Here is a 24,062-nt window from a genome sequence, read left to right on the forward strand (position 1 = left end):
GATCATTGCTCCGCTTTATGCCTAACAACGGCCCTTAGCTGCTCTAAAATCACTGAAAAATACGGCTTCTTGAAGCTTATTCCTCTATTATTTCAGTTACTAAAAATTATTTTTAACAGTTTTTGTTTTAGTCAACAAAACCTCTACTACTAAACTAGAAAGGCCCCCGGTTTTCATTTCAGAAATCTGTTCACTTTACAGTACACCAACTGCAGACTTCTGACGTGACACATCCTGAGAAGGAGAGAAAGAAAGCGGGAGCTGTGAGGCATTGCTGGTCAGAGGCAGTTCATTAGCTTTCTTTTCTGAATTGGAGATGAGGTTGGGCTTCCAGTTCCTGTGCAAACTGAGGGCTTGGAGGGAGAAAATATGGAGTAGGAGCAGCATATCAGCACATGCACATTCCTTATTGATCCAGCACAGATCATCATCAGCATTTAAGTCCAGCAAAATCCCTCTGCGGTGACCACTCCGCCCATTCCATACCTCTCGGAGCAATTGAGGTTTTTGTGTCGGGTCTATTTTAAAGCATGGACCACTGAGAACACAGCACTTTAACTAAAGGGGGAAGGGAAGAGGTGTGCTAGCAGTGGCCAGGGTCGCCCCTCTCTTGTGTATATAACAGCAGATTTCTTTGTATTTAATGTCAGGTCTGGGCAATATAGCAAACAAAAAAGAAAGATATTCTCATTATTTAAAATGTTTAATATATTGTAAGAAAATCTTGTTAAAGTAATCATATGCACGTTTTCCACATCCACATTTCCACGAATTGTGTTTTATTTAAAAAAAATTTTTTACTACAAATCTTGAAATCTTTTTATTTATATTATTTTAAAACTCATAATTTTATGTCGCCAGCAAAATCATTGCAAACATATTGTAAATATTCAATATATCGCCCAGACCTATTTCTACTCTACGCTACTGTTAAAACAGTATGACACTGCAGTGAGATGGATATACAGTAGAGACAACGGTACACATTATGTGTGAGAACTAGGGTGAATTGGAAATTCATGAGAAATATTTCAGAGGTCATAGAACGATTTGGCTGAGGAACCACAGCTCAGGAAGCCAGACAGATTTACGAGAACCTGCAAAACCACGTGAATGAACCCCCCCCCCCCCCCCCCCCAAAAAAAAACAATGCCTTTGCTTTAGCTGTAAAGACGCCCCATTGTTGAGTTGAAAGCCCATCACTCTGCATCCTGATACTTCAAACTAAATAGCTAAGCTGTGACTAAATGTGTCATGGGTGCGTTTAACCAATCCCTTTAATTCTGTTTTCATAAACTTTGACAGATTTTTCAGCTGAAAATGCTGATCAGGATGCAAGTCAAGTCACCTTTATTTATATAGCACTTTTTACAATACATATTGTTTCAAAGCAGCTTTACAGTGATAACAGGAAAACAATGCAACAAAGTTTGTTTCTGCTGTACAGCAGATCTAGAAGAAAATAGCATCATAGTCCAGCTTAAGTAAATTCAGTGATGGTTCATTTTTGCTGTAAAAAGATAGAAGAAGAAAAAAGCCACTCTGAAGAAAAACAGTGATGTCATCGTCCAGCTCAGTTCAGTTCTCATTTAATGGTGTTAATGTAGGCAGATCAATAATATTGTTGAATATTAAGATATCGTCAGATATCGTTCTGTGTAAGTAACTGTGTAGGTGATGCATTTAAAAAAACAAAAAACTTTAATTTTAAAATATTAGTATTAGTATTATTTTCTTAGCATTACATTCTGCTGTATGGATTCCACTAAACATTAATTTGAGATGTTTTTAGAAAAAAGTACGAGTGAAGAATGGACTCTAACCCCTCTTTTCTCCTTTACTCCCTTTTACACAACTCGTGACCTCTCGGCCCCATAGCACTCACCAATCAGTAAAATAAACCTGGCTCATAATTTATCTCGTAATATTATAGGAAATGATTTGAGAATAATAGTTTTATGCATGTGTTTTAAATCATACCGGAAGTTTTTATACCAGATTTCATATCTTTTCTAAATTTCAGAGGAAATGAATGGCTTAATTAGGCATGATTTTTCTTGCTCCATTAGAAACGTACAACATGCAGCTTTTTATATGCGAGTAGTGCGGACTAGGGCCGTATCTCATGGACTAAGCTGTCTTATCCTCATTGAATCACTGACACAGGATCTCCCTGTGCAGAAATAGCCAGAGCCCAAGGGCATTTTGCTGGACTACGGGTGCTTCCGTCAGCCTGTGTTTTGGAAAGTTGGCCTAGTGTTTACAAGAGCCTCAGCGTTCTATTAAAGGTCTCTTACTTCCTATCAGGTGTGTGAGGCCTAGTGATGGGGGTAGTAGGATAAAATTGATGTACAGTACAGGAGTCTTTTTACAGCTGCCATCTTGGACAGGTCCCAACATTTGACTCTGCTGATGGTGTTTAGGGCTTGCATGTTTTTCCCTCTTCTGAGTGAACTTTCATCTTGATTGCTTTGACATGGCTCTAAAACTGGCATTCGAGAGTAGCGCATTCCCTTGTGACCTCATTTTTTGTTCAGAGGAGTTTATCTGGTCATATCTTTCAGCACTCTTTCTGTTCGTCTCTGAGTCAGAGTACATTTGTCACACTCAGAAAAATAAAGAGAGCTACAAGACAGCAAATCTGCTTGGTTGGGGGCCCGAGTGAATGACAGGCATTGTTGTGTGGCTGTTTTTAGCCAGAAGAAAATGGCAAAGTGGGCTCCCTGAGGTGAAGCGCTACCGTCTGGATGCGCAGGGAGGAGAACACGCACTCAGATTACTTATCCACAAACTCAGCTGGTACTGAAGCAGCACATCTCTCTAGAGCTCGATTCAAAAAAGGTCCCAATAGCGGCCAAAGTCTTAGGGCACAGACTTCCCTGCCAAGGAAAATGCGCCTTATGAAATGGAAAGTCTGAAGTCATTCACAGTATGCCAGAAAAGATTAACCAAAGAAATATAGTCCACTCCAAAGTATGGGGAGCATTGGGGTTAGAATCCACGAAATTTACCAGGAAGAGATATGGATGTGGGTGTAATTGTATTATGTTTCCTGAAATTAATTTGCTGTTCAGTTTGTTAAGGGCAGAAGTCAAGAAGTAAATTCCTCTTTAAATACAGTACATACTCTGACAGTACCTGAGATGACCTTGATGTTGCACCAGTGAAAAACTTTTTTTATTTTTTTTATTTGGTAGTGAAGTGTCAGATGGTAGTGCTATGGTACTTATTTGCAAAACAGTTACTTATGTATTTATTATCAGTTTATAACAGCAGATGTTGGTTAATACACAAAAAAATCTCATGACTGATACCATGTGCAAAAAATTCATGATACTGAAACAAACCGAGCTTTCCACTAAATACCATCCCATCTCCCACTGCCCCCCGAGGTTGAGTTACTGTGTCCAGTATGACAGTAAATGGAAAGGCGGTATTTAGCCTGCATGTTTTCTGCTGGTAATGGCAGAGTGCTGACTCGTCATATTTGCTGTTTACTGGGGCTCCAAAGTGGGAAGTGAGCTTGAGCCGAGCTCTGTCTTGCAGACATTGTCTGGCAGTGGCGAGAGGAAGCCTGATTCTCATTGCATCATGTGAACTTGCATTTTTTACTTTTGTGTTTACAGGATTTTTATGCGGTAGATCAGCAGGAACTTTATTTCATAAAATGCATAAATGTGGATGTAAAAAAGTTTTGAGTTTGGGCTGGAACTATCTCTTTACAGACAGTCACTTTTTTTTTTTTTTACAATCTAGCACTAGTGGTTCAGAAATGGCACACTTCACCTTTAATATTTCCAGAGTGTTATTTTTTTGCAAATCAGGCTCTCTTGGTATGTTTGAGTTCAGTGTTCTTGTCTGTTTTTTGGCTTGGCTCCAGTGCTTAAATCTCTACCTCCCTCCTCAACCACCTCCTCCTCCTCTCATCCCCATCCGCATTTCCCCCTTCGGCCCATGGCAGCAGGACCAGCCTCTGTGCCACAGATGACTGTAGTTGCTCTGGGCTCTCGACATGGGAACAAAGCATTGGCAGGACCAAGGGAACCCGTCTGTTAGTGTGCTACTCCTCCAGTGCAGACATGAATTCAGATATGAAACGCCTCCAGTTGCAGTAGCATGATCATCCTGCTCCTCTTTCATTTCTGCTCATGTTCCAAATTTTGGCACGTTATTTATTCTGTAATTTCTTGGTGTTTTGGAATATTTTATACTTGCATATATTGCTGCCATATCGGTTAATGGCTGCTATTGGAGATTTTTTCATGGATGTTTAATACATATCGGCTTACTGTATATTAATTATTTAATTGTGTGTTGTCATTGTTATCTAAAACTAAAAAGTATTAAACATACTATTTGGTAATTAAAATAAAGCTGAACGAAAAATGAAAAATGAAATCTGAATTAAATTTAAGATGAAGTACTAAGATTACTGAAATAAACTGAAATAAATAAATAGAACTATCAATATATAGAAATAAAAAAAACTTTTATAAATTAGTAAAGGACTACCCGATGGCAGCATGAAAGGCCAATGGTGCTTCGTCAGAATCGTCACAAAGGTTTATCATATGCATGTGTTTTTAAGTCTAGTATATTTAAACATTCAAGAATTTTTTTGACTATCAAGCACAAGAAGATGTGAAAAAGAACACAATTCGGTATTTAAGAGAGGCTGCGAAGAAGAGAAAATCACTCACTGCTCTTGACTGAATACCTTTATAGCTTAATCTACATTTAATTTATACACCGAAGAATGCAGTGTTATTTTACTGATCCTTTAATTTCTGTACATAAATACTACTGTTAGACCTACCTGAAAAACTTTTTCTATGTTATTTTTAATTTTGCACCGTTATTTCATCTTTGTTCTATTGCATTAATTTGTGCTGTTGCTTTTAATTTGTTTATTTGTTCATATTTATTACTGAATTTTCACTTGTCTTCAGTAATAACTAGTACTTTGTATTAGTTAGGCTAGTAGTTTTTGCTGTGGTATCGAGAATCAAGAATTGTGAAATTGTAAAAAAATCCTTAGCGTTGAGCCCTGCTTTGTCTAATGCAGTGTTACTCATTGCGCGGCTCGCCAAGCTTTCATTTGTGGCTCGCATGGCGGTAAATAATACAGTGATATGATCAAGCAGTCACTACAGATATTTCATAAGAAAATTTATAAAGAAGTAGGACTATAACATAACCCATTAAAAACTCAAAGTGTCAGCTCTATTTTCAAATAATTTTGATCGTATTGAAAGGGGTGGTTTATCGAGAGAACATGTTCACTTGATCGATTGAAAACCGAAACTGAAAGGACGCCGTCCGTCGCACTGAACGCGCTGTTCTTCTGATGAATAAAGTGTCGTATAAACGAGTGTCACGTCATTCTATAATTCTCCTTTCACTCAGTATCTGTGAAGTGAAGCAGGACAACGGCTCACCAGTCCTTGTTTCAGATTCTCATCCACAGACGACTGATTTTGGGCATTTTTACTGCGTGATCAATACAAACAGCACGGCATAACGGTTCATAGTCCCAAATTATGACCAGAATTTGATATTAAGTCTGCTGTTTAAAACAAATAAAGAACCAATGTAGGAAAATGGTTATTACGCGACAACAGCGGGAAACTTTGTATATTTGTGTAGTGTGCGAATGTCAAAAAACCTATTCCCAATTTGAATCTTTTGACTTATAAACGTGCACATCACCCGATCATGCATCATATCACGATGTTAAGCATTCATGTAAACTACAATACATTCAGATTAATCTATCACAATGAATTCAGACCGATTGAAACAAAAGTTGTGCATGTAAACATATCTTGTCTAACAAGTTGCCAGTTATGGCGGTATTTCCAGCTCTTAACGCCGCATGTGCTCTTGGCTGATTAGATACATGAGGGGCTAATGTAGAAAAAAATAACTTAATGTCATTTTGGGATGAATCTATTCTGGAAATCCTGCTTTTTTTGTCATTAAGGGAAATCATCTTGTCTCAGTTACAAATTTGACTGATAAATCATTAAAAAAAAATTGTTTGTTTGAAATTGAATGTTCAGGGGTGACATATTAATTAACAGACATGGTATTTATGACTGGATGTAACTTTTTATACTTTCCTGTAAAAATGGCTCTCCTACTGACTTTGTCCTATCAGTGCGGCTCTCATGAAAAAAATAGTGAAGACCACTGGTCTAATGTAACTTAGTTAATCTTTAAAAACAGTACTAATTTAGTTAAATTTAATCCTTAGCAAATCTTAAGATGAATACCCACTTTATATTAGAATGTACTGATGCCTAAATTCATTTGGCACTATTAGCTTCAGTTGCTTTGTATTTTATTTTCAACATTTTTTTAGACAAAAAAGTAGACAATTTAAATATCTGCCATAACACAAAAAATGATTACAAATTATCGGTATCGGCCAAAATTTAAATGTCAGTGCTTCCCTATTTTATACCCCTTGACAAATGTATAGGCTATTACTTTATAAATACCTCCAAACCACTTAAATAAAGGTTCCCACTATACACTGTAATGCCCCTCACATCAATGCCACACCAGGCTTGGCGAGGCAGAAAGTTATACAATGAGGTAAGCAACCGACTCCAGGGGGCAAGTTGAATACTCTTTAAATCATTGTGTAGCAAGGTCAGCGTGGGGTCCAGGAAGGTCAGGCTTTTCCACCCAGGCCTGTCACCTCATATTGATCCGCTCGTCATTCGTTGGGGTCTGCTCGCCGGTGCTCCGTCTGCACCCACGTCCATCGTGGAGTTCTGGCGCTACGGCTGGGTATGGGAGTGCCAGCCAATCCCCTCCCCTGGCTCCCCCATCCTCAGCCGGAATCAAATCCCAGACGGGCCCCCTCCCTGTTGCCCCGTTTCCAGTTGAATTGCCCTCATTCTTCTCAGAGAGCCTCTCGGGGGACGGCTCCAGCCGTGCATGGCAATGAGATGCCTGAGCACTCAGTTACTGCACCTTCCATGCTCATAACGCTCACACCTGGGATCACCATTTCATTTCGGCGTCCCGGTGAAATGAAAAGGTGATCTTAATCTCGCTCGCTCGCTCGATTGCTCTCTTTCCATTTCTCCAGTTTTTTAAAGGGATAGTTCACCCAAAAATGTAAATTCGGAAACACATTACAATAAGGTTTTATTAGTTAGTTAATGCATTAACTTACAAAGAGCAATAGATTTGTTATCGTATTCATTCATCTTTGTTAACATTACTTAATAAAAATACAACTGATTATTGTTAGTTCATGTCCATCAAATAATATTAGCATGAAACTTTTGATTTTAATAATGTATTAGTTGCTGTTGAAATTAACTTGAACTAAGATTAATAAATGCTTTAGAAGTATTTTCATTGCTAGTTTGTTAAATTTATTGTAAAGTGTTTTCTGTCACACACTTCCTCATGTTGTTCCAAACCTGACAAACGGAACACAAAAGATATTTTTTAGAAACGTCTATTTTATTTATACATAGAATAACATTTAACGGGGTCCACCGTTGTTTTGGATCCCATTGACTTTTATTGTATGATTAAAAAGAGTTGAAACCTTCTTCAAACTGTCTTCTTTTGTGTTGCGCAGAAGAAAGAAATGCAAATAGGACTCATGCTCTGTGTGCTTGATCACATTGAATGCAGGTCAAGGCAAACAAACACACACCCATGGGTCTGTTTTGGAATTAAAACTAAACTTTACATGCACACGGTGATTAATTATCCATAAAAAATATCATAACATACAAGTCCTAATGTGAAAATTCCTTTGTTAGGGTCTGCTAGGGTAATATACTGACAGTATACTAGATTAGACAAATCGCACGATCTGACGAAGAGCATTTATGCTATTTGGAGAAGGAGGAGGAAGATGGATCTTGAATTAGTCATCATTACTCTTGCCTCTAGTATTACATTGCCACTGTTAAATACAGTTGGCGAAACACCATCCTCCATCACAACCTCTTGATTAAGTGTTAATCAATTGGAGCTAAGATAGACAAATTGTGCCTAAATGTTAACCTCATGGTGCTGTACTCAATTATGCTAATAATCTGTTCATTTGATGGTTAATGAAACAACTGAGACCTTGCTCTTTGTATTGATTTCCCATTTGGAGCTCTCTTAAGGGACAAGGTTAGTTAGGCAAGAGGTTGGCTCATTTATCTGATCTAATGATCAATGTCTCAGAGTGATATGCTTACACAATACACAAGAGTGTGATGACAGCTCCTTGGACACACACGCACAAAAAATAGCTGGCTGTCGAACAGCGAGTGCCCTGGTCAACTGTGAAATCTCGCATGTCAATCCAGTAGGACAATAACCCTCTGAGCTCCAACAAGAGTTGCCATGGCAACATTATCTCATCCCACCACTACCTGGAGCCATTGGACATCCTGATCACAATATCAATCCAATGCACACAGATTAACTTGGAAGCAAGCTCAGTTACAATTCACACAGAAATTATATTTTGCCATATGCTCTAACTGCATATGACTAAAACCTTTGTTTTTTAAAGCTAGAAAGCGTTTTAAATACAGTTAATCTGTGCTATTGCTAAAGGCTAACATGCATGCCAGTGCTGATGTCCGAAATGAAATTACTGTTAATTGATGTTTTTATTTGATTTATTTAGCTATATAATGACAAGACAATATATTAAAGAATACACTGCAAGATATAAAAAAAAAGCATGAAAACGTTTTTTAGGAGAAATGCTGAAAAACTTGTGCAAACTATCCAGCCATTATGTGTGTTTAGATTAGAATTATCCTGCTTGAGTTGAAAGACCTTTCATACCAGTATATTGAATTGCACCCTACTGTATATTATAAATCATTTAAGTATTGGCAAGAATTTTGAAAATGTTTTATAGGAAGTCTCTTATAATCACCAAGGCTGCATTTATTTGAACCAAATTGCAGTAAAAATAGTTATATTGTAAAATATTATTACAATTTAAAATAACTTTAATTCTGTATATTTTAAATTATTCCTGTGATATCAAAGATAATATTTAGCAGCGATTCCTCGGTAATGTCACATGATCCTTCAGAAATCATTCTAATATTCTGCTTTGATAGTAATAAGAAATGTTTCTTAAAGGTGCAGTAAGCAATTTCTGGTAAACGCTGTTAACATTTGAAATCTCCAAAACAAACATGCACCTATACCCAAATGGATCACACCCCTATCTTGATGCCCCCACATTCACGTGCACATTAAGCACAGGCAACGACCATGGCGGAATCTGCTGTGCCTGCCGCTCAAGGGTATGATGTCATCAATAAACAAAAGCAATTTGTGTTACTATAATAATTCAGGTCGAATGTCTATTGTTATTTAGCTTACTGATCGTAACCCTTCTTTTAAAGTTATATTGACATATTCCTCTTTTGTCTACCATCTCTCTCTCTCTATAGTCGTTCTGCTAATGTCCGTCTTGTGAACTGAGCTCTCTCTCCGCCCCCATCATGAGTGTGTTTTGGTGCTCGGTCTGATACAGTTTTCAACAGCGTTTTTCAAAAATCGCTTACAGATATCGCTTACAGAAATCGCTTACAGCTGCGTAATATTATAGTGGAAACAGTGATACATTTTTTTCAGGATATTTTAGTGAATAAAAAGTTCAAAGGAGCATTTATTTGAAATAGAAGTTGTAACATTCAACGTTATATGCAACATTCAAAATGTCTTTACTATCACTTTTAAACAACTTAATGAATCCTTGCTGAATAAAAGTATTGACGGTATTTCTAGCAACAAAAAAATGGGAAAAATCTTACTGACCTCGAACTTTTGAATTAAAATTTAATTAAAAAAAAATTTGGTTATAGTTTGGTCAATTATAGTTATATTTTTGCCTAATTGTTTAAATTGTATTTTTAATGACTAAAATTAGTAAAGACTAAAATGCTTGAATATGACATGACAAAATGTTAACAAATTGTCTGTCAAAACACAATAGCTGTGTGAAAATGTACACTGGCTATTTATGCATAACAATGTAGATTCATCCAGTGGACTGTAGTGTTGTCTCATCTTCACCAGAATGGGTTCAGCCCAAGTGCTGAGTCGAGATCTGGGCCTCATTTCCTGCTGCCCATGCCACGACTGAAGTGTAATAGAGATTTTTAAAGCATATCTGCTTTGCTTGCATTCCATCATGTGCTTCTGCTAGAATAATAAGTGCACAGGTTGCTTCAGGACAACTCCCTCTGAGACACAATCGCATTGTTGTGATTGGCTTTTTCCTGAGGTTCCCCTTTGCTAAGAGTCGTAACAACTCCAAAAGCTTCACTGACCGTATTTACAACACTAGTGACAGATGTTCCTACGAGTCGCACACATCAAAGTAAGTCATTTTGACAGGAAGAGATTTATGTTCACTCCTTTCTATCCTCAAGACAAGTCACCTGTCTGTTTGTTTGTGTGCAAACTCATCCCTTCCAAAAGGCGAAACCCAAACAAACATGAGGACACATGAATATTACATATCCCAAGATGCCCATGTGTCGATTACTGTGCCTTTATGGTGTTAAACATGGTAAATTGAGTAGACGGGGGAGAAAAACTGTCTCTGCGGGAGTTCTGGAGCGTCTCATCTCCCCATCATGCAGTGCTCTTAGAGCTATATTAACGTGTAATCAGATTCCACCAGTTCATTAAGGCTGTCTCCTCGTGCATCCCTTGGATGTTGAGGGAGGAGGCCACTGTTTTTTATTTGTGAAAGAGTCTGGTAGGGCAATGCCCACTGTAAAGCACAGAGCTGTAACAAGCCTGTAGTCTTTGTTCCGGGACTCAGACGCCTGAGGGGAGTTTGCACAAAGACGTGGATTCTGTTAGAAAGTCTTGTCATTTGTGTGGATATACAAGAAGAGAAATGTCAGGAGACTCTGATAGCAGAGGCAGCCTTGAATGTGTGAATGCACTGTATGTAGCTATATGTATGTGTGTGTGTGTGTGTGTGTGTGTGTGTGTGTGTGTGGCCTGGTAAACCCTACATTATGGGGACAAAATGTCCCCATAAGGATGGCAATATCTGGAATCCTTGTTCGTGTGGGGACATTTTTTGGTCCCCATGAGGAAAACTGCTTATAAATCATACTAAGTGATGTTTTTTGAAAATGTAAAAAAGCAGAAAGTTTTCTGTGATGGGTAGGTTTAGGGGTAGGGTTAGTGCAAGGGAATAGAATATACAGTTTGTACTGTATAAAAATCATTATGTCTATGGAAAGTCTATGGAAACACTACGTGTGTGTGTGTGTGTGTGTGTGTGTGTTGTGTTTGTGTGTGTGTGTGTGTGTGTGTGTGTGTTTGCCCATAGTTCTACCCTACAGACATGCAGCAGGTCGCCTAGGTGACGCCGAATGTTCTTTCCTGTGTACAGGTCCCCTTTACACCCGGCATTAATGCATTTTTAGATCACTGAAATTCGAATATGATTAACTGAGCTGTATATGCTTTTTACCTGTATTGTTTTTCTCTCTTTCTCCTTCATAAATAAATAAATAAATAAAATACACATTAGGCTACTTATAAGTAAATGTAACGATGCTACTTCGCAAATAAGTTGTTCGAGCAGTGGTTTCACAATGTTAAAAAAGAACAACAGATACTGTGGTCTTGTGATTTGCTCAGCAATATCTGATTATTTATGAATTAGACTCATTTTGTCTTTTCAAAGAGAGTTAGCCTATATTTAGAGCTATGCTAAGCTATAAACATACTAAACTAAGCTATTAGCTTGAAGGCTAACTAATAACACAAAAAGATAAATGTTTAATTGGACCATTTTTGCTTTAATAATACAATATGTGATAAATAACTAAATAAATAAAAAACATGAAAAATGTTAATTGATGTCTAATTTTGATTAGGCACCAAATAGAGTACTCATAAAACATATTCTTCCAGTTGATGGAGTAGCTTTGGGATCCAAGGGGGATAGGATTCTGCAGTGAGATTTTGGATCTCTATAAAGTTGAACAAAAAACTTGAGGGCAAATCTGTATTTTTCCTCTCTAAGTTGGTGTTTATTCACAAAAAAAGCTTACTTGATACTTTATTTATCCTGTATTCACTCAGCTTTCTGTCAGATTTCTTACTGCGCCACATTCCGTGTCGCTTACTATTCACAGCCCTTTAGGTGTAAGATACCAGCCAAAATACAGGCCAGATGCGTTTGTTTACCCTCGGACATAAACCTGAACTGCTTACTGACTGCATACCGTCATGACATCATTGCCTGTTGCATTGTAGCCTTCACTATTGTTTCGAAACATGCTAGGTATGACTCAATCACTGAAAAGGTGAGAGGAGTCACACGCAGCTTTCTAATGCCTTTCTCTTTTTCTCCCTCTCTCGGCTAGCAGACGCCATCAATAACAGGATGTTAATGCTAGACGGAATGCCTGCAGTCCGAGTCAAAGCAGAACCTCTGGAATCTGAGAGAGGGGTAAGAGAACAGTTGTTTTTCATACAATTTCCTGACCTCTTATCCATTCTCTTGTACCACCCTCCACTTCTTTCACCCCTCACATGCCCACCATGCTTTCACCATCTCACTGTGATACCCCTTAATTACTCCCAGGCGTATGTGTGTGTGTGTGTGTGTGTGTGTGTGTGTGTGTGTGTGTGTGTGTGTGGAGCAACCCGGATGTGGAGAGCCACAGCTGAAACAGGAATGCTCCCAGGGCTTGCAGACAGGACAGCCATTTTGGCAGGGCACAAGCATAGATGCAAATACACTGCTGTTGAGAGTCGTTTTCTCTTTTGTGTCATTGTTTCTTAAAGGAGAACTCCGGGCAATTTTTAAGTTAATCTTGATCGTTAGACCTTTGTGAGTACTGACTATAGAAAAAAAAACGAACCGGATTGGTGCTTGCTACGCGGAGCTGCGACCGCGAATGCCCAGAGCTCCCACCCAGCTAAAACGGCAGCTATGGGGGCATGGACATAAAGAGCGTTTTTGAACCTCTTAACAGACACAAAATGCAATTAAAATGTCTGTCCAACATGAACAGGGACCCTACATGTGAACAAGATGCGTTTAGCAACTTAGCCATTGTTTCAACTCACCTAAATAGTCTTTTAGACGGCAAGCTGTAGTCTCGCGCTGCAGTCCCGTGCTGTAGCCGGAAAAGGTAAACAATGTCCAGGTGGGAGGAGCGTTGATCATGTGCGACGAGTTATGATCAGAGTTGCTTACAAGTGAAGAAGAAATGGTTCGTGTTTGAGCCTTTCCGAATTGTGACAACAGAATGCGAAAATATAAGAGCTTATATTTTCATCGTCTTCCTTTCCATGACCTCAAGATTCTGCAGTTTGTGGCTAGTTGTATTTCAACTTGATGTGCAAACTCCCGTAGAAGTACTACGCGCTAAAGATTACCGCATTTGCAGTGAACACTTTGACAAGGATGACTACACACACTCAACACAGCGGGGCCGTTTGAAGAAAAATGCCATTCCATGTACGAAGACTCGTCGCACATGATCAACGCTCCTCCCACCTGGACATTGTTTACCTTTTCCGGCTACAGCACGGGACTGCAGCGCGAGACTACAGCTTGCCGTCTAAAATACTATTTAGGTGAGTTGAAACAATGGCTAAGTTGCTAAACGCATCTTGTTCACATGTAGGGTCCCTGTTCGTGTTGGACAGACATTTTAATTGCATTTTGTGTCTGTTAAGAGGCTCAAAAACGCTCTTTATGTCGATGCCCCCATAACTGCCGTTTTAGCTGGGTGGGAGCTCTGGGCATTCGTGGTCGCAGCTCCGCGTAGCAAGCACCAATCCGGTTCGTTTTTTTTTCTATAGTCAGTACTCACAAAGGTCTAACGATCAAGATTAACTTAAAAATTGCCCGGAGTTCTCCTTTAATATGCTACTTACCTAAGTGCACATGTACTCTACATGATCGTCCAGGCACAACAAGCAAGAGGGTGCTTGGGGGTCTGCGGAGCATTTCAGTGAGAAAAAGTATTTTACATAATGTGTATTTTTGGGCTGTCAAAGTTAATGTTAACATATGTTTAACATATTGTTTTTAATTAAAAGAAGAAATTTAGCAAGTTTTTATATTTAATTCGTTTTATTTAATTTCTTTAACACATTTACTGACTTTGACATTATTACTTTTTAATTTTCAGTTCTGTTTGGAATTGATTAATTAATTATGATTTATATTAACAGCCATAGCTTCTTACGGAAAGAAATAAAAACATATTTATATATTAAACACTATATATGGGGTCATATTTAAAGTTTGTGGTCAGTAAGATTTAATACTTTTCCTCAGCAAGGATGTATTCAGTTGATCAAAAGTGGCAAAGATATTTTGTTGGAAAAAAATATTATAAATGTTTTCATAAATAAAAATATGTTTTTATTTAAACAGTCTATTCATCAAAGAATCCTGAAAAAACTATATTCAACATTGATAATAATAAGAAATGTTTCTTAAGCACCCCATACGCATATTCAAATGATTTCTGAAGGAAATCACAGGAATTAAGTGCATTTTAAAATATATTCAAATAGAAAGCAGTTGTTTGAAATTGTAATAATATTTCACAATATTACTGTTTTTGCTGTGTTTTTGATCAAATAAATATAGTCTTGGTGAGTATTTTTCTTTTAAAGACATTTAAAAAAAAAAAATCTTACCATACAAACAGTTGTGCATCGTGAAAAAATGTGAATATTAATTTGTTTCAAAATAGGGATTGGCATATTCTGTGTTTCTTGGAAGTTTTAAAAGCCCTGAACTATATAACTAACCTGTCACATTATAATAAGCTTTTGACTCAGCATAGCTCAGTGCATAAATTTGATTCTATTCAGTGAACTCCACATGAATTTCTCAGTTAATGAAAAGCACAAAAGCAGATAATGGATAGACGAACCACTTTCTTAAAGAGAAAACCTGTTAATAGTTGTGCCTCAGAGCCAACAACGTACCCTCATTATGTTCTACTTCACAAGCCAGCATTGCAACACCTTGTTTCCTTCCTGCGAAAAGCTGGTAGACGTATTTATCCATATGCATCAAAAAATGCTGTCAAGCGCCAGGAAGTGTGCAACCTACACAATGACTCTTTGAAGTGCATCTCATTGCTCAAACATGGTCGTCATTCCGGTGGCCACTTGCCAAGACCTTGCTGAGAACGGTTTGCCCCAGTTAATGCCCTCACCTACTAGACCGAGATCTCATGTAGGATCCTCAAATAAAGTAAAAGTCATCAGTAAAGAGTCAAGGTGGAAAGTACGGTTGAGGTTTGAAAACCTTTCTACAGAAACAACTTTTTATCACCTCTAAGCCTTTAATTTACATTTTATTCCATACGAAAGGAGGTCATGTGTGCCACAGTACATTAGTTTACACTTTCAGTCTGCTATGGTTTACAGTTTCATCTGGTTTTCTTTCCTATTCACATTTAATCTCGAAACGCTGTATGTTGTGGATCAGGTGTAGGGTACCTGAAAACCATATTTAATTAAAAGTACAGATACCTTAAAGCGAAAAAGACTCCATTTTAAGTTAGAAGTCACCAATTTCAATACGACTAGAGTAAAAGTTCTTAATGTAAAGCCTACATGCGCTAGACATGCGGGTTTCTGCCTCATCATCGGCTGCATGTTCTCATCTCATATGTGAAACGCCAGCGATTCAGCGACTGCCTTCTAATGCACTCGCGTTAAGTATTCATGTAGATAAGTTTGGGTGAGTAAGGGCAAAACGCACAAGATATAGTACCTTCAATGCCCTGTAGATGGCGATATCACTTTTTTGTAGCAGAAATAAACTGCTGCAGAAAAAGTTATATATTTTTTATTTTATTTTATTTTTTATTTCAATTTTATACAGTATGAAGAGTGGAGATGAGGTCTATTTGGAAAGGGATTTTGTCTTAGAGGGGCCGCAAAGGCCGAAGGCTACAGCAGCTATAGGCACAGCTCCTTACAATATCCTAAATATACACACAAACAGAAAAAAAACATATGCAGTATAAAGCTTCTTAAGCACACCCTGAAGGGTACATCAAAGAAGTCAATAGACCAAGAGTGAGAGTTCACTACAGACAAACATTGTTCTGAGTGATCTTTTCAGCAGAAAAACAATGGAGGTTGCATTGCTGCGCAAGGAACTGATTAAAAAGGGTTTGTCTTTTGCTTGGAACACAAAAGATTACAGAGTCTGTTAAGCATGATGCTGATTGGTCATTAGAGGCACCTCCCTTCTCTTGCATACAACCCTCATTAGCAGGGTGCTGATTGCATGCTATGATAATAGAAATTCACTCACTGGGTTTGATTACTACCCTGTCTGTGCAGCTGTGCAGCTGTGCAGCATTTTGAAAGAATAAAATACAAAAATTGAATAAAAATCTGACCATGTTCAGTATTTATTGCAGCAAGAAACTAGATGATGTAAAAATAACATGCATTTATATAAATGTGTTATTTGATTTGCGATCAGGTTAATGGATGTGTTTAATATGAATCAGGACATTCTCTTGTTTAATTTGATATAGGCCTATTTACTCAAAACTTTCACCTAGAATGTCTGTTACCTTTTTTCAATTGTTAGCCAATGTTTTCATGTGTTTGCTTAATAATGTCTTGCCAATTTGGTTGCTGGTTTAGAACATTTTAATAATTAATTAAGTAATTTTTTTTTTATCAATATGGGAATCAGTATGTAGGGTTGATGTAAAAAAAAATCAGTTACTTACAGATGTTAAAGTTTTTTTTTTTTAAAGTGCAAAATCTAAACTTGTTTGGCCTGCAAGAGACCTTTTAATCCCTTAATAGCCCCACCAGTCAATTGAGTAGAGCTGTGAAAAAGTTTCATTGTGCTTTTTCTTTAGCCCAAAAACTTCTAAAAGAGACTAAATCGCCAATGAACCATTGTTGTCAGCGCTGTCACACTTTGCAGAAAGGGGTTTCTTTGTTCTGAATCTACTGCTCCTTTCCCTGCCCAGTCATATCAGTATTGTAACCCTGACCTTAAGGTCATGTGTCCTGACCTTTGACAATGCCCTCTGAACCCTGAATGACTCCACCTGAGTTTTTACGGGTAATTGCATGTCAGCATATTTAATTGCCTGACATTTGTTTGTTTTTGGATTCAAATGCAGTTTTATTGTACCACATACTGCTGATTCATGGGTCGGAAACGCTCAGAGTGACTCCACGTGTCCGGAGTAAAAATAGTATGAGCTCTGGGGGGGGAATTGTAATTTGCTACAGGCCCACTCAGTCTGCATAAAGAAAAGTGAGTCTATAAACAAAGTCAAGCCGTGATTCTGCGGCAGACCGTTTATCACATCTGCAGTCGCAATTCCAGAACTTTTCCCCTCGGTTTAATGAGCTGCTCCATCATGATTAGCTGCCTGCTCAGGAGTGATCATTTCACTGTATGCGCTTACTGCAGAGGTTAGCGCTTTGTCTGCTAGCACTTTACGTGTTTTTGAGAAGACAAATGTGTAGAGTTGACAGATCTTGTCTCCAAGATGTAGTTCTGATAGTTGAGAAAGCAAAAAAAAAAGGGGTAGCTATGTTTTGTCCATGTTGCGGACCACAATTTGAATGTGCCGGGAATTGTTGTTATAGATTATATTATGAAAAGCTTTTCTTCATATTTTTGAATAACTGTATATTTTAACTCTTTCCCTATTCTAAACGAAAGAAGCATGGCTGATGCACATGTAAGCTAACGCGATGCATGGCTGATGCACATGTAAGCTAACTCGATCAACAAACATTAAACAGCATATAAATCAAAACTGCCTAATGTTAACGAATAAAATGTCGACCCAGGACGAGATACACGACTGTGCAAGCTTTGGGGGTGTTGATGGACTCCATCTATGTTTTGATCACCGCTCTGAATCTGAACAGGTGGTAGTCTTTGACAAAAATTAGAATTTTTTTCCAGAATGTTGCTCTTTTTTTGTGTTGATAAAAACAAATGCATGAAGGTAGAATTAAATGTTTTTTCTAAAAAAAAAAAAAAAAAGAAAAAGAAAAGAACAGAGCCTTTGCTTTTAAACAACAAAAACATTAACAAAATATTTGGGGGCCATGAAAGTTTTGTAAAAAAAATTAAAAAAAAAAAATGCTGGCAGGGAAAGAGTTCATATTTAAATACAATTTAAAAATATAAAAATTAACATACAATATAATTATTTTTGAAAATGTATATTTAAAAAAAATACTGAATTACAGTCATGATAAAAAAAAAGAACTCATCAATGAACATTTGTGTCAGAAATTTGATTGAAGAGATTTACATGGCTTTTATATATGTCTTCCTTACAGTCACCCAAAGTGCACGGCTATCCTGATATGGAGGCGGTGCCAATCCTGCTCAGCAAAGTGAAGGCAGAACCTCCAGAAGACCTGCTCTCATCCGAGCAGTTCCAGACCCAGACGGAGCCCGTGGACCTGTCAATCAACAAAACACGGACTTCATCTCCTTCATCCAACACCTCACCCATTACCTCAGCCTTCTCTCCATCCTCCTCTTCATCATCGTCGTCCTCACCTTCTGTCATCGCCTCCATCTCCGCCGGAATGCCCTCCGTTTTGACTCCCGGGCCGTTGGTGGGCTCTTCTCATGGAGTTAGAGGCCAGCAATTTTTGCACATCATCCACCCTGTTCCCCCTTCGAGTCCCAGTAAACTGCCCAGTCAGGTGCACCGTATCCCTGTGGTGGTGCAGTCGCTGCCCCTCATGTACACCACAGCCGTACGCTCTCCTTCCACCCTCAACTCCACCATCATGTTACCTCTCCTGGACGAGGCCAAGTGCCAGGGCAGAGGTAAGGACCTCATTTTGGATTGTTCAATAATTCCAGTTGATTCATTTTTCATAGAGTTATACAGTAAGTTGATTCCTTGATTTGAGTGAAGCACTTAACATCAACCTGCCCCAAGGGGAGTGCTGAAACCGAATGAAATTTTGATCACAGGGGAAAAGAAATCAGCTGGAATGGGGAAAAAATGAAAGCTGATTAAAAGAATCTGTTCGTATTTGTTTTTAAAGGACTAGCCTCAGACAGCAGAATCTCTCTGTTCTTTCTTTGCAGAAAAGCACCATACTCATAATGACATGCAGATATGGGTTGATTGTCCTCAGCTGCCTGTGTACTTCCTGCTGTTAGGGAGTATGTGATGTGTGTCAGGCCTTGCATACGCACTGCTTCTGAAGTGGAGGGCATATAAACTAAAAGCCTAATTTCGAATCAAGTAAGCAGGGTGGGGAATTAATTCCTTCCACCAGCCCAATGCTAGTACTGGAGAGTAGCTGGTAATTTCAATTTATGTACCAGCTGATATGGTGGTCGACCTGCAAGCCATCTCAGATTGCCATTTGACGAAAAATACTGTTTCTTTTTAAAGCTGCAATCCGTAAATCCCGTTTGGGTTAAAAATTATCCAAAATAATAATAATAATAAAAACATAACCAGCCAGTGTTCAAAAATATCTTCTTGCCTTAGCTCGATTCAAAACGGTTAGCTTGTAATAATGATTTTAATTCCAGTGGTACTGGTGGATTTCCGCGGGAAATTCGAGCATGTCTTTGCGTCATTATGTCACATCTGTACACATAAAGAAGGTGTTTCGGCTAGTAGGCTATATTGCGTGAGGATGTTGGAGGTGGAAATGTTTAGCCTTTTCTCACAGCACTTTAAATAATTAAACATATGGCGAATCCAGAAAGGTTCAAACGACAATCACCAGTGACAAATGGATATACACCAGTTGTAAAACCAAAAAGAATTCGGACTTCGGAGTGGTAAAAAGAGACAGCAACCGGCCCACGCGAAAACAAGGATAAACATAGGCAGGGCTTTTGAAAGCGTGGTGTGAACTCCGTGATTTGAAGGGGTTCAAAACGGACGCAGAGACGGCTTTTTTCTGTTGGACAGGTAACGTTAAGATTTTTCAATAGTTCAATCGTGTACACTTGTTGCACACTTGTTCGCTTAATTCACACAGTTACCGAGTTTCCTTTGTTGTGGCTTTTTTATATTTGCTATTATGATAAATATTAATTATTTTGTGCTAGCTATGAGAGGGAGCAATTCACCTCTACTCCAATACTCCAAGAAACCCGCCTTCTTCTCCGTTGTCAAGCATTAGATCTGAATCAGATCGGTAAAGTGAAAATTTTCCTGTCGTAAGATGATATGCTTTTTTCCCCCTTTGTTGATCAGAAAAAAAGTGGATGTTACTTACTTGTTCAGATGACATTTTCCGGTGAAAATTATTATGTTGGTCATACTGTACTTCCAAAAAGTAGAATTTGTGATTCTGAAAGGCAATAGGCCTATCCACACCGGCGCGGCGACTGACAGACGCGCAGTCTCCTCAAAACATTGTGTTCATCCGCACTGTTTCATGCCGATGTACAACTCACGTAAAGTTTATAATTCCGCGAAAAACTGCAATTACAGATTTCGAACAGAGATGGCGACAAAGAGGAAAAGCTACGGACTGCAGCTTTAAAGAAAACTATATTTGTTAAAGTAATATTAGATTTGGAAGTCATTTGAAAAGCTGACAAGGTGGATTATATCCCTAGATACATTATTCAACATATTCCTAGCACTTTGCTGCTTTGTTCAAACACACGCAAGGTATTTTCACACTTGCTTCATTTCATCTCGAATTGCGGTATACAGCGTAAATTCAAAGTGAACTAATTGTCTTTAACATATGGACCAAAAATGAGATACAAGGAAAAATGAAAACACTAAGAGAACTAATTTCTTTTTCATTTTGTTGAAAAATTTCTTTTTGTGTTTTTATTAACATGAAAGGTCCGAATTTCGTTCTTTTCAAGAGGACTCAAATCTGAAAACACAATTGAGATTACAGCTACAGTGTAGAGATGTGCTTTTTACATTTGTTCAAGTTCACATATGGGTGTTTCTTCAACTTTAGGCACTTTTATATCCCAGTTTTTATTATACGTCTAGCCCACAGTTGCGGTGTATTTTTTTTTTTTTTTTTTTACCTCAAACAACAATTTTATATATAAGTTTGTGTACTTGTTTACCAAGGACACAACCGTGTTCAGTGAGGAATGCAACATGAGACATGATGTGTAGAAAAAACAAAACAAAAGAAAATGGTATATACCATTAATTTTATTATAGTAATTTCAATTAAATTATGTGTATTTAGGATACATAATGTGTTAGCTGTGAAAATAGCCATAGCAAGATTAAGGTGTCTTTTTATTTAAAAAAAAAAGAAGCTCAAAATGTCCTTTCCACCACAAAATTGTAAAATGTTCAGAACAAAAATTACAAAAATTGTCCTGGAATGCATGTCTGGCCTCTGTTGGACATAGTTAGTAGACAAATTTACTAGTGTGAAAGTATGAAGTGTTAAGAGTGTGAAAAGTCCAAAACTCCAAGTTTTCTAAAAGTCAACAGGGCCAAAAGTGCCCACAGTTTAAGAAACATCCATATATAGGGAGTTGTATATGTTTATATTGAATAAATAAAACTCCCCACCCTACAGCTACTGTAAGGCCCTCAGTTATGCAGTATCTTAAGACACTAATCATCCTGGGATGAATGTGGTTTCTTCAAATGTAGGATCTGTGTCGTTGTCTCAAGTCCAAGGTCATGCAGAAAGGTCCCACATGCCCTAATCAGAAGCACACATCTTGCTTGGTGCGTTCCCAAACTCTCGAGACCTCACCGGACTGCTGTTTAGGGTTGGTTTCCTGTAGGGCGAGTTTTAATACTCTGGCAGTAAGCCATGATGTTCTGGGTGTTGCTGTCAAATGGTGTTCGGCCCGAGCGGAGGGCACAAGGGAACTGTTTGTTGCTCAACCTCTTGTTTATCTGGGAAGGGTGTCTGTCCCAAATGGTTGGGCAGGGCTGGGCATCCTGCTCGAAGGAGGATTTAAATACTGGGTGTCTTGCTCAGCTTCAGATGAGGAAAGAAAGGAAAAACAAGGTTTGCATAATGGGGTGGGGCGGACATTGAAGATGGGTGGCACCGCGAGCAGTCAGGCACATAGCAACATGGACTCCACCTAGAGAGCTCCGAAACAGCACAGAGGAAATGGGGTCAGACCTGGGCGGGGTCAATAGGGTAGCAGACGGTGATATGCTTACATGATAGTGAGACAGTTACATTTAACCACTATATTGAGACACCAGTGTGCACCGATCAGCATAAATTATTTCATCATGGCCAGTGACAGCTGGAAACACAATGGACAGCGCACACTTTTACATGCTCACGCATTCTCGTGTACAGGTTGCCAGGGGGAGGTGGGAGGGGGTGTGCCCTTCTCCACAGCTCTGAGTTACCATGGAAACAGGCTATGGCTGGAAACAACAGGAGAAAGAAATCATGGGGTTTGCTTCACCACCTCTTATGAACTCTCGCTTTTGTCATTGCCTTTATATGGTCGTTTTTTAGGAATATCCAGGCAAGCTATGAACTGTAGGTAGATTGAATGGATTATGGTGGAAACAGTCAACAGAGGCAGTACAGAGACAGGCCATTTTATTTGTGAATAATATCTGTCTGTACTATAGAGTAAATTCAAAATGATTAGCTTTTTTTTTAAATACCTTTTTTAAAGATGGTTTTCCTCATGATTTAGTCTTGCATCTTTTAGTTTAGGTATATAGTACATTAATAAGTGCAGCACAAACTAAAAAGACAAATTAAATAAATAAAAAAATACAATTTTAAAAATATAATGCAAATGAGAAGTTATAAAATATTTTAGTGCATTAAAAATAACCAGGTAAATCAACAGTATACAAATATGATTCGGGATCTGTTTTGAACATTGATCTTGTATAATAGTAATGTAATGTAGAATATATAGTTTTGAATTGTTTTGCATTATACAGATGTTTATAATTTGCAATCATATGCTATAACTGATTTGTGTCTAGCCTGTATACACAATGGAGAAGGAGAGAGAAAAGCTCCAGGCTCTTGTAATGTGTCCAATTAATCTTTCATTGAAATCCTCCGTTAGTTTTTGCTGAGCGTTTGTGGCTAAAGTGGATGTTTAAGCTACCATTGCAAAAGGCATAGAGACAGCTTATGGCTAACGGTAAAAAGCAATAGGTGTAAAGCTAGACCAGTGGATGTGATGTTTAACTTAATGGTTCTTTACTAGTAAGTTGCACGTTAAATTATATTTTATATAAAATATGGAGTGCTGGTCTGTTCTCACAGGATTTTATGTATACTGTTCAAAAGTTGTGACTCAAAAAGATTGTTTAAATATTTTTGAAAAGTCTCTTATGCTCGCCAAGGCTGCATCTACTTGATCAAAAATACAGCAAAAGTATTGCAAAATATTATTATAATTGAAAATATCTGTTAATATATTTTAAAATTTTATGTAATCCTGTGTTGGCAAAGCAGAATTTTCAGAATCATTACAATACAATACAATACAATACAATTTTATTTGTAAAGCACATTTAAAACAACCGAGGTTAGCCAAAGTGCTGAACATAATTTCAGACAAATTATAAACACATAACATGAGCACAAAGCACAGTTAAACAAGTGACAAACTAAAGAATATATAAAATGCATTAATTAACTCTCAGGCTGGTTTAAAAGCCAATGAATAATAGTGAGTTTTAAGTTGTGATTTAAAAATGTCAAGGCTGGGAGCTACTCTGATACGCATAGGCAGATCATTCCAAAGTCTCGGTGCCACGACTGAAAATGCTCGATCTCCCCTATTTTTAAGTCGTGTTCTAGGAACAGATAAGAGTAGTTGGTCAGCGGACCTCAATGACCTCAAAGGAGCATGCATCTTCAGTAGATCATTTATGTAAGCTGGTGCTTGACCATGAAGAGATTTAAAAACAAACAATAAAATCTTAAACTGTATTCTGAAACAAACTGGTAGCCAATGAAGAGAGGCAAGAACAGGCATAATGTGCTCTCGTTTACGGGTTCCTGTAAGGAGTCGAGCGGCAGCATTCTGAACTATTTGCAATCTAGAGAGAGAGGCCTGGTTT

General features: G+C 38.0%; 1 protein-coding gene across 2 annotated transcripts in view; it reads left to right on the forward strand.

The window, feature by feature from the left end:
• klf12b (Kruppel like factor 12b) overlaps nt 1–24,062 on the forward strand; it is a 61,452-nt gene that overhangs the window by 8,582 nt on the left and 28,808 nt on the right. For both annotated transcript variants that reach the window (XM_077216306.1, XM_077216307.1), the window contains exons 2-3: nt 12,399–12,481; nt 18,352–18,853. In XM_077216306.1, coding sequence (XP_077072421.1) covers nt 12,416–12,481; nt 18,352–18,853 — 568 coding nt within the window. In that variant the 5' untranslated portion in view covers nt 12,399–12,415. The remainder of the gene's footprint in view (nt 1–12,398; nt 12,482–18,351; nt 18,854–24,062) is intronic.

Source organism: Siphateles boraxobius, unplaced genomic scaffold, assembly GCF_051911475.1.
Source record: "Siphateles boraxobius isolate OS27281-9 unplaced genomic scaffold, OSU_SipBor_1 7, whole genome shotgun sequence".
Taxonomy (NCBI): Eukaryota; Metazoa; Chordata; class Actinopteri; order Cypriniformes; family Leuciscidae; genus Siphateles; species Siphateles boraxobius.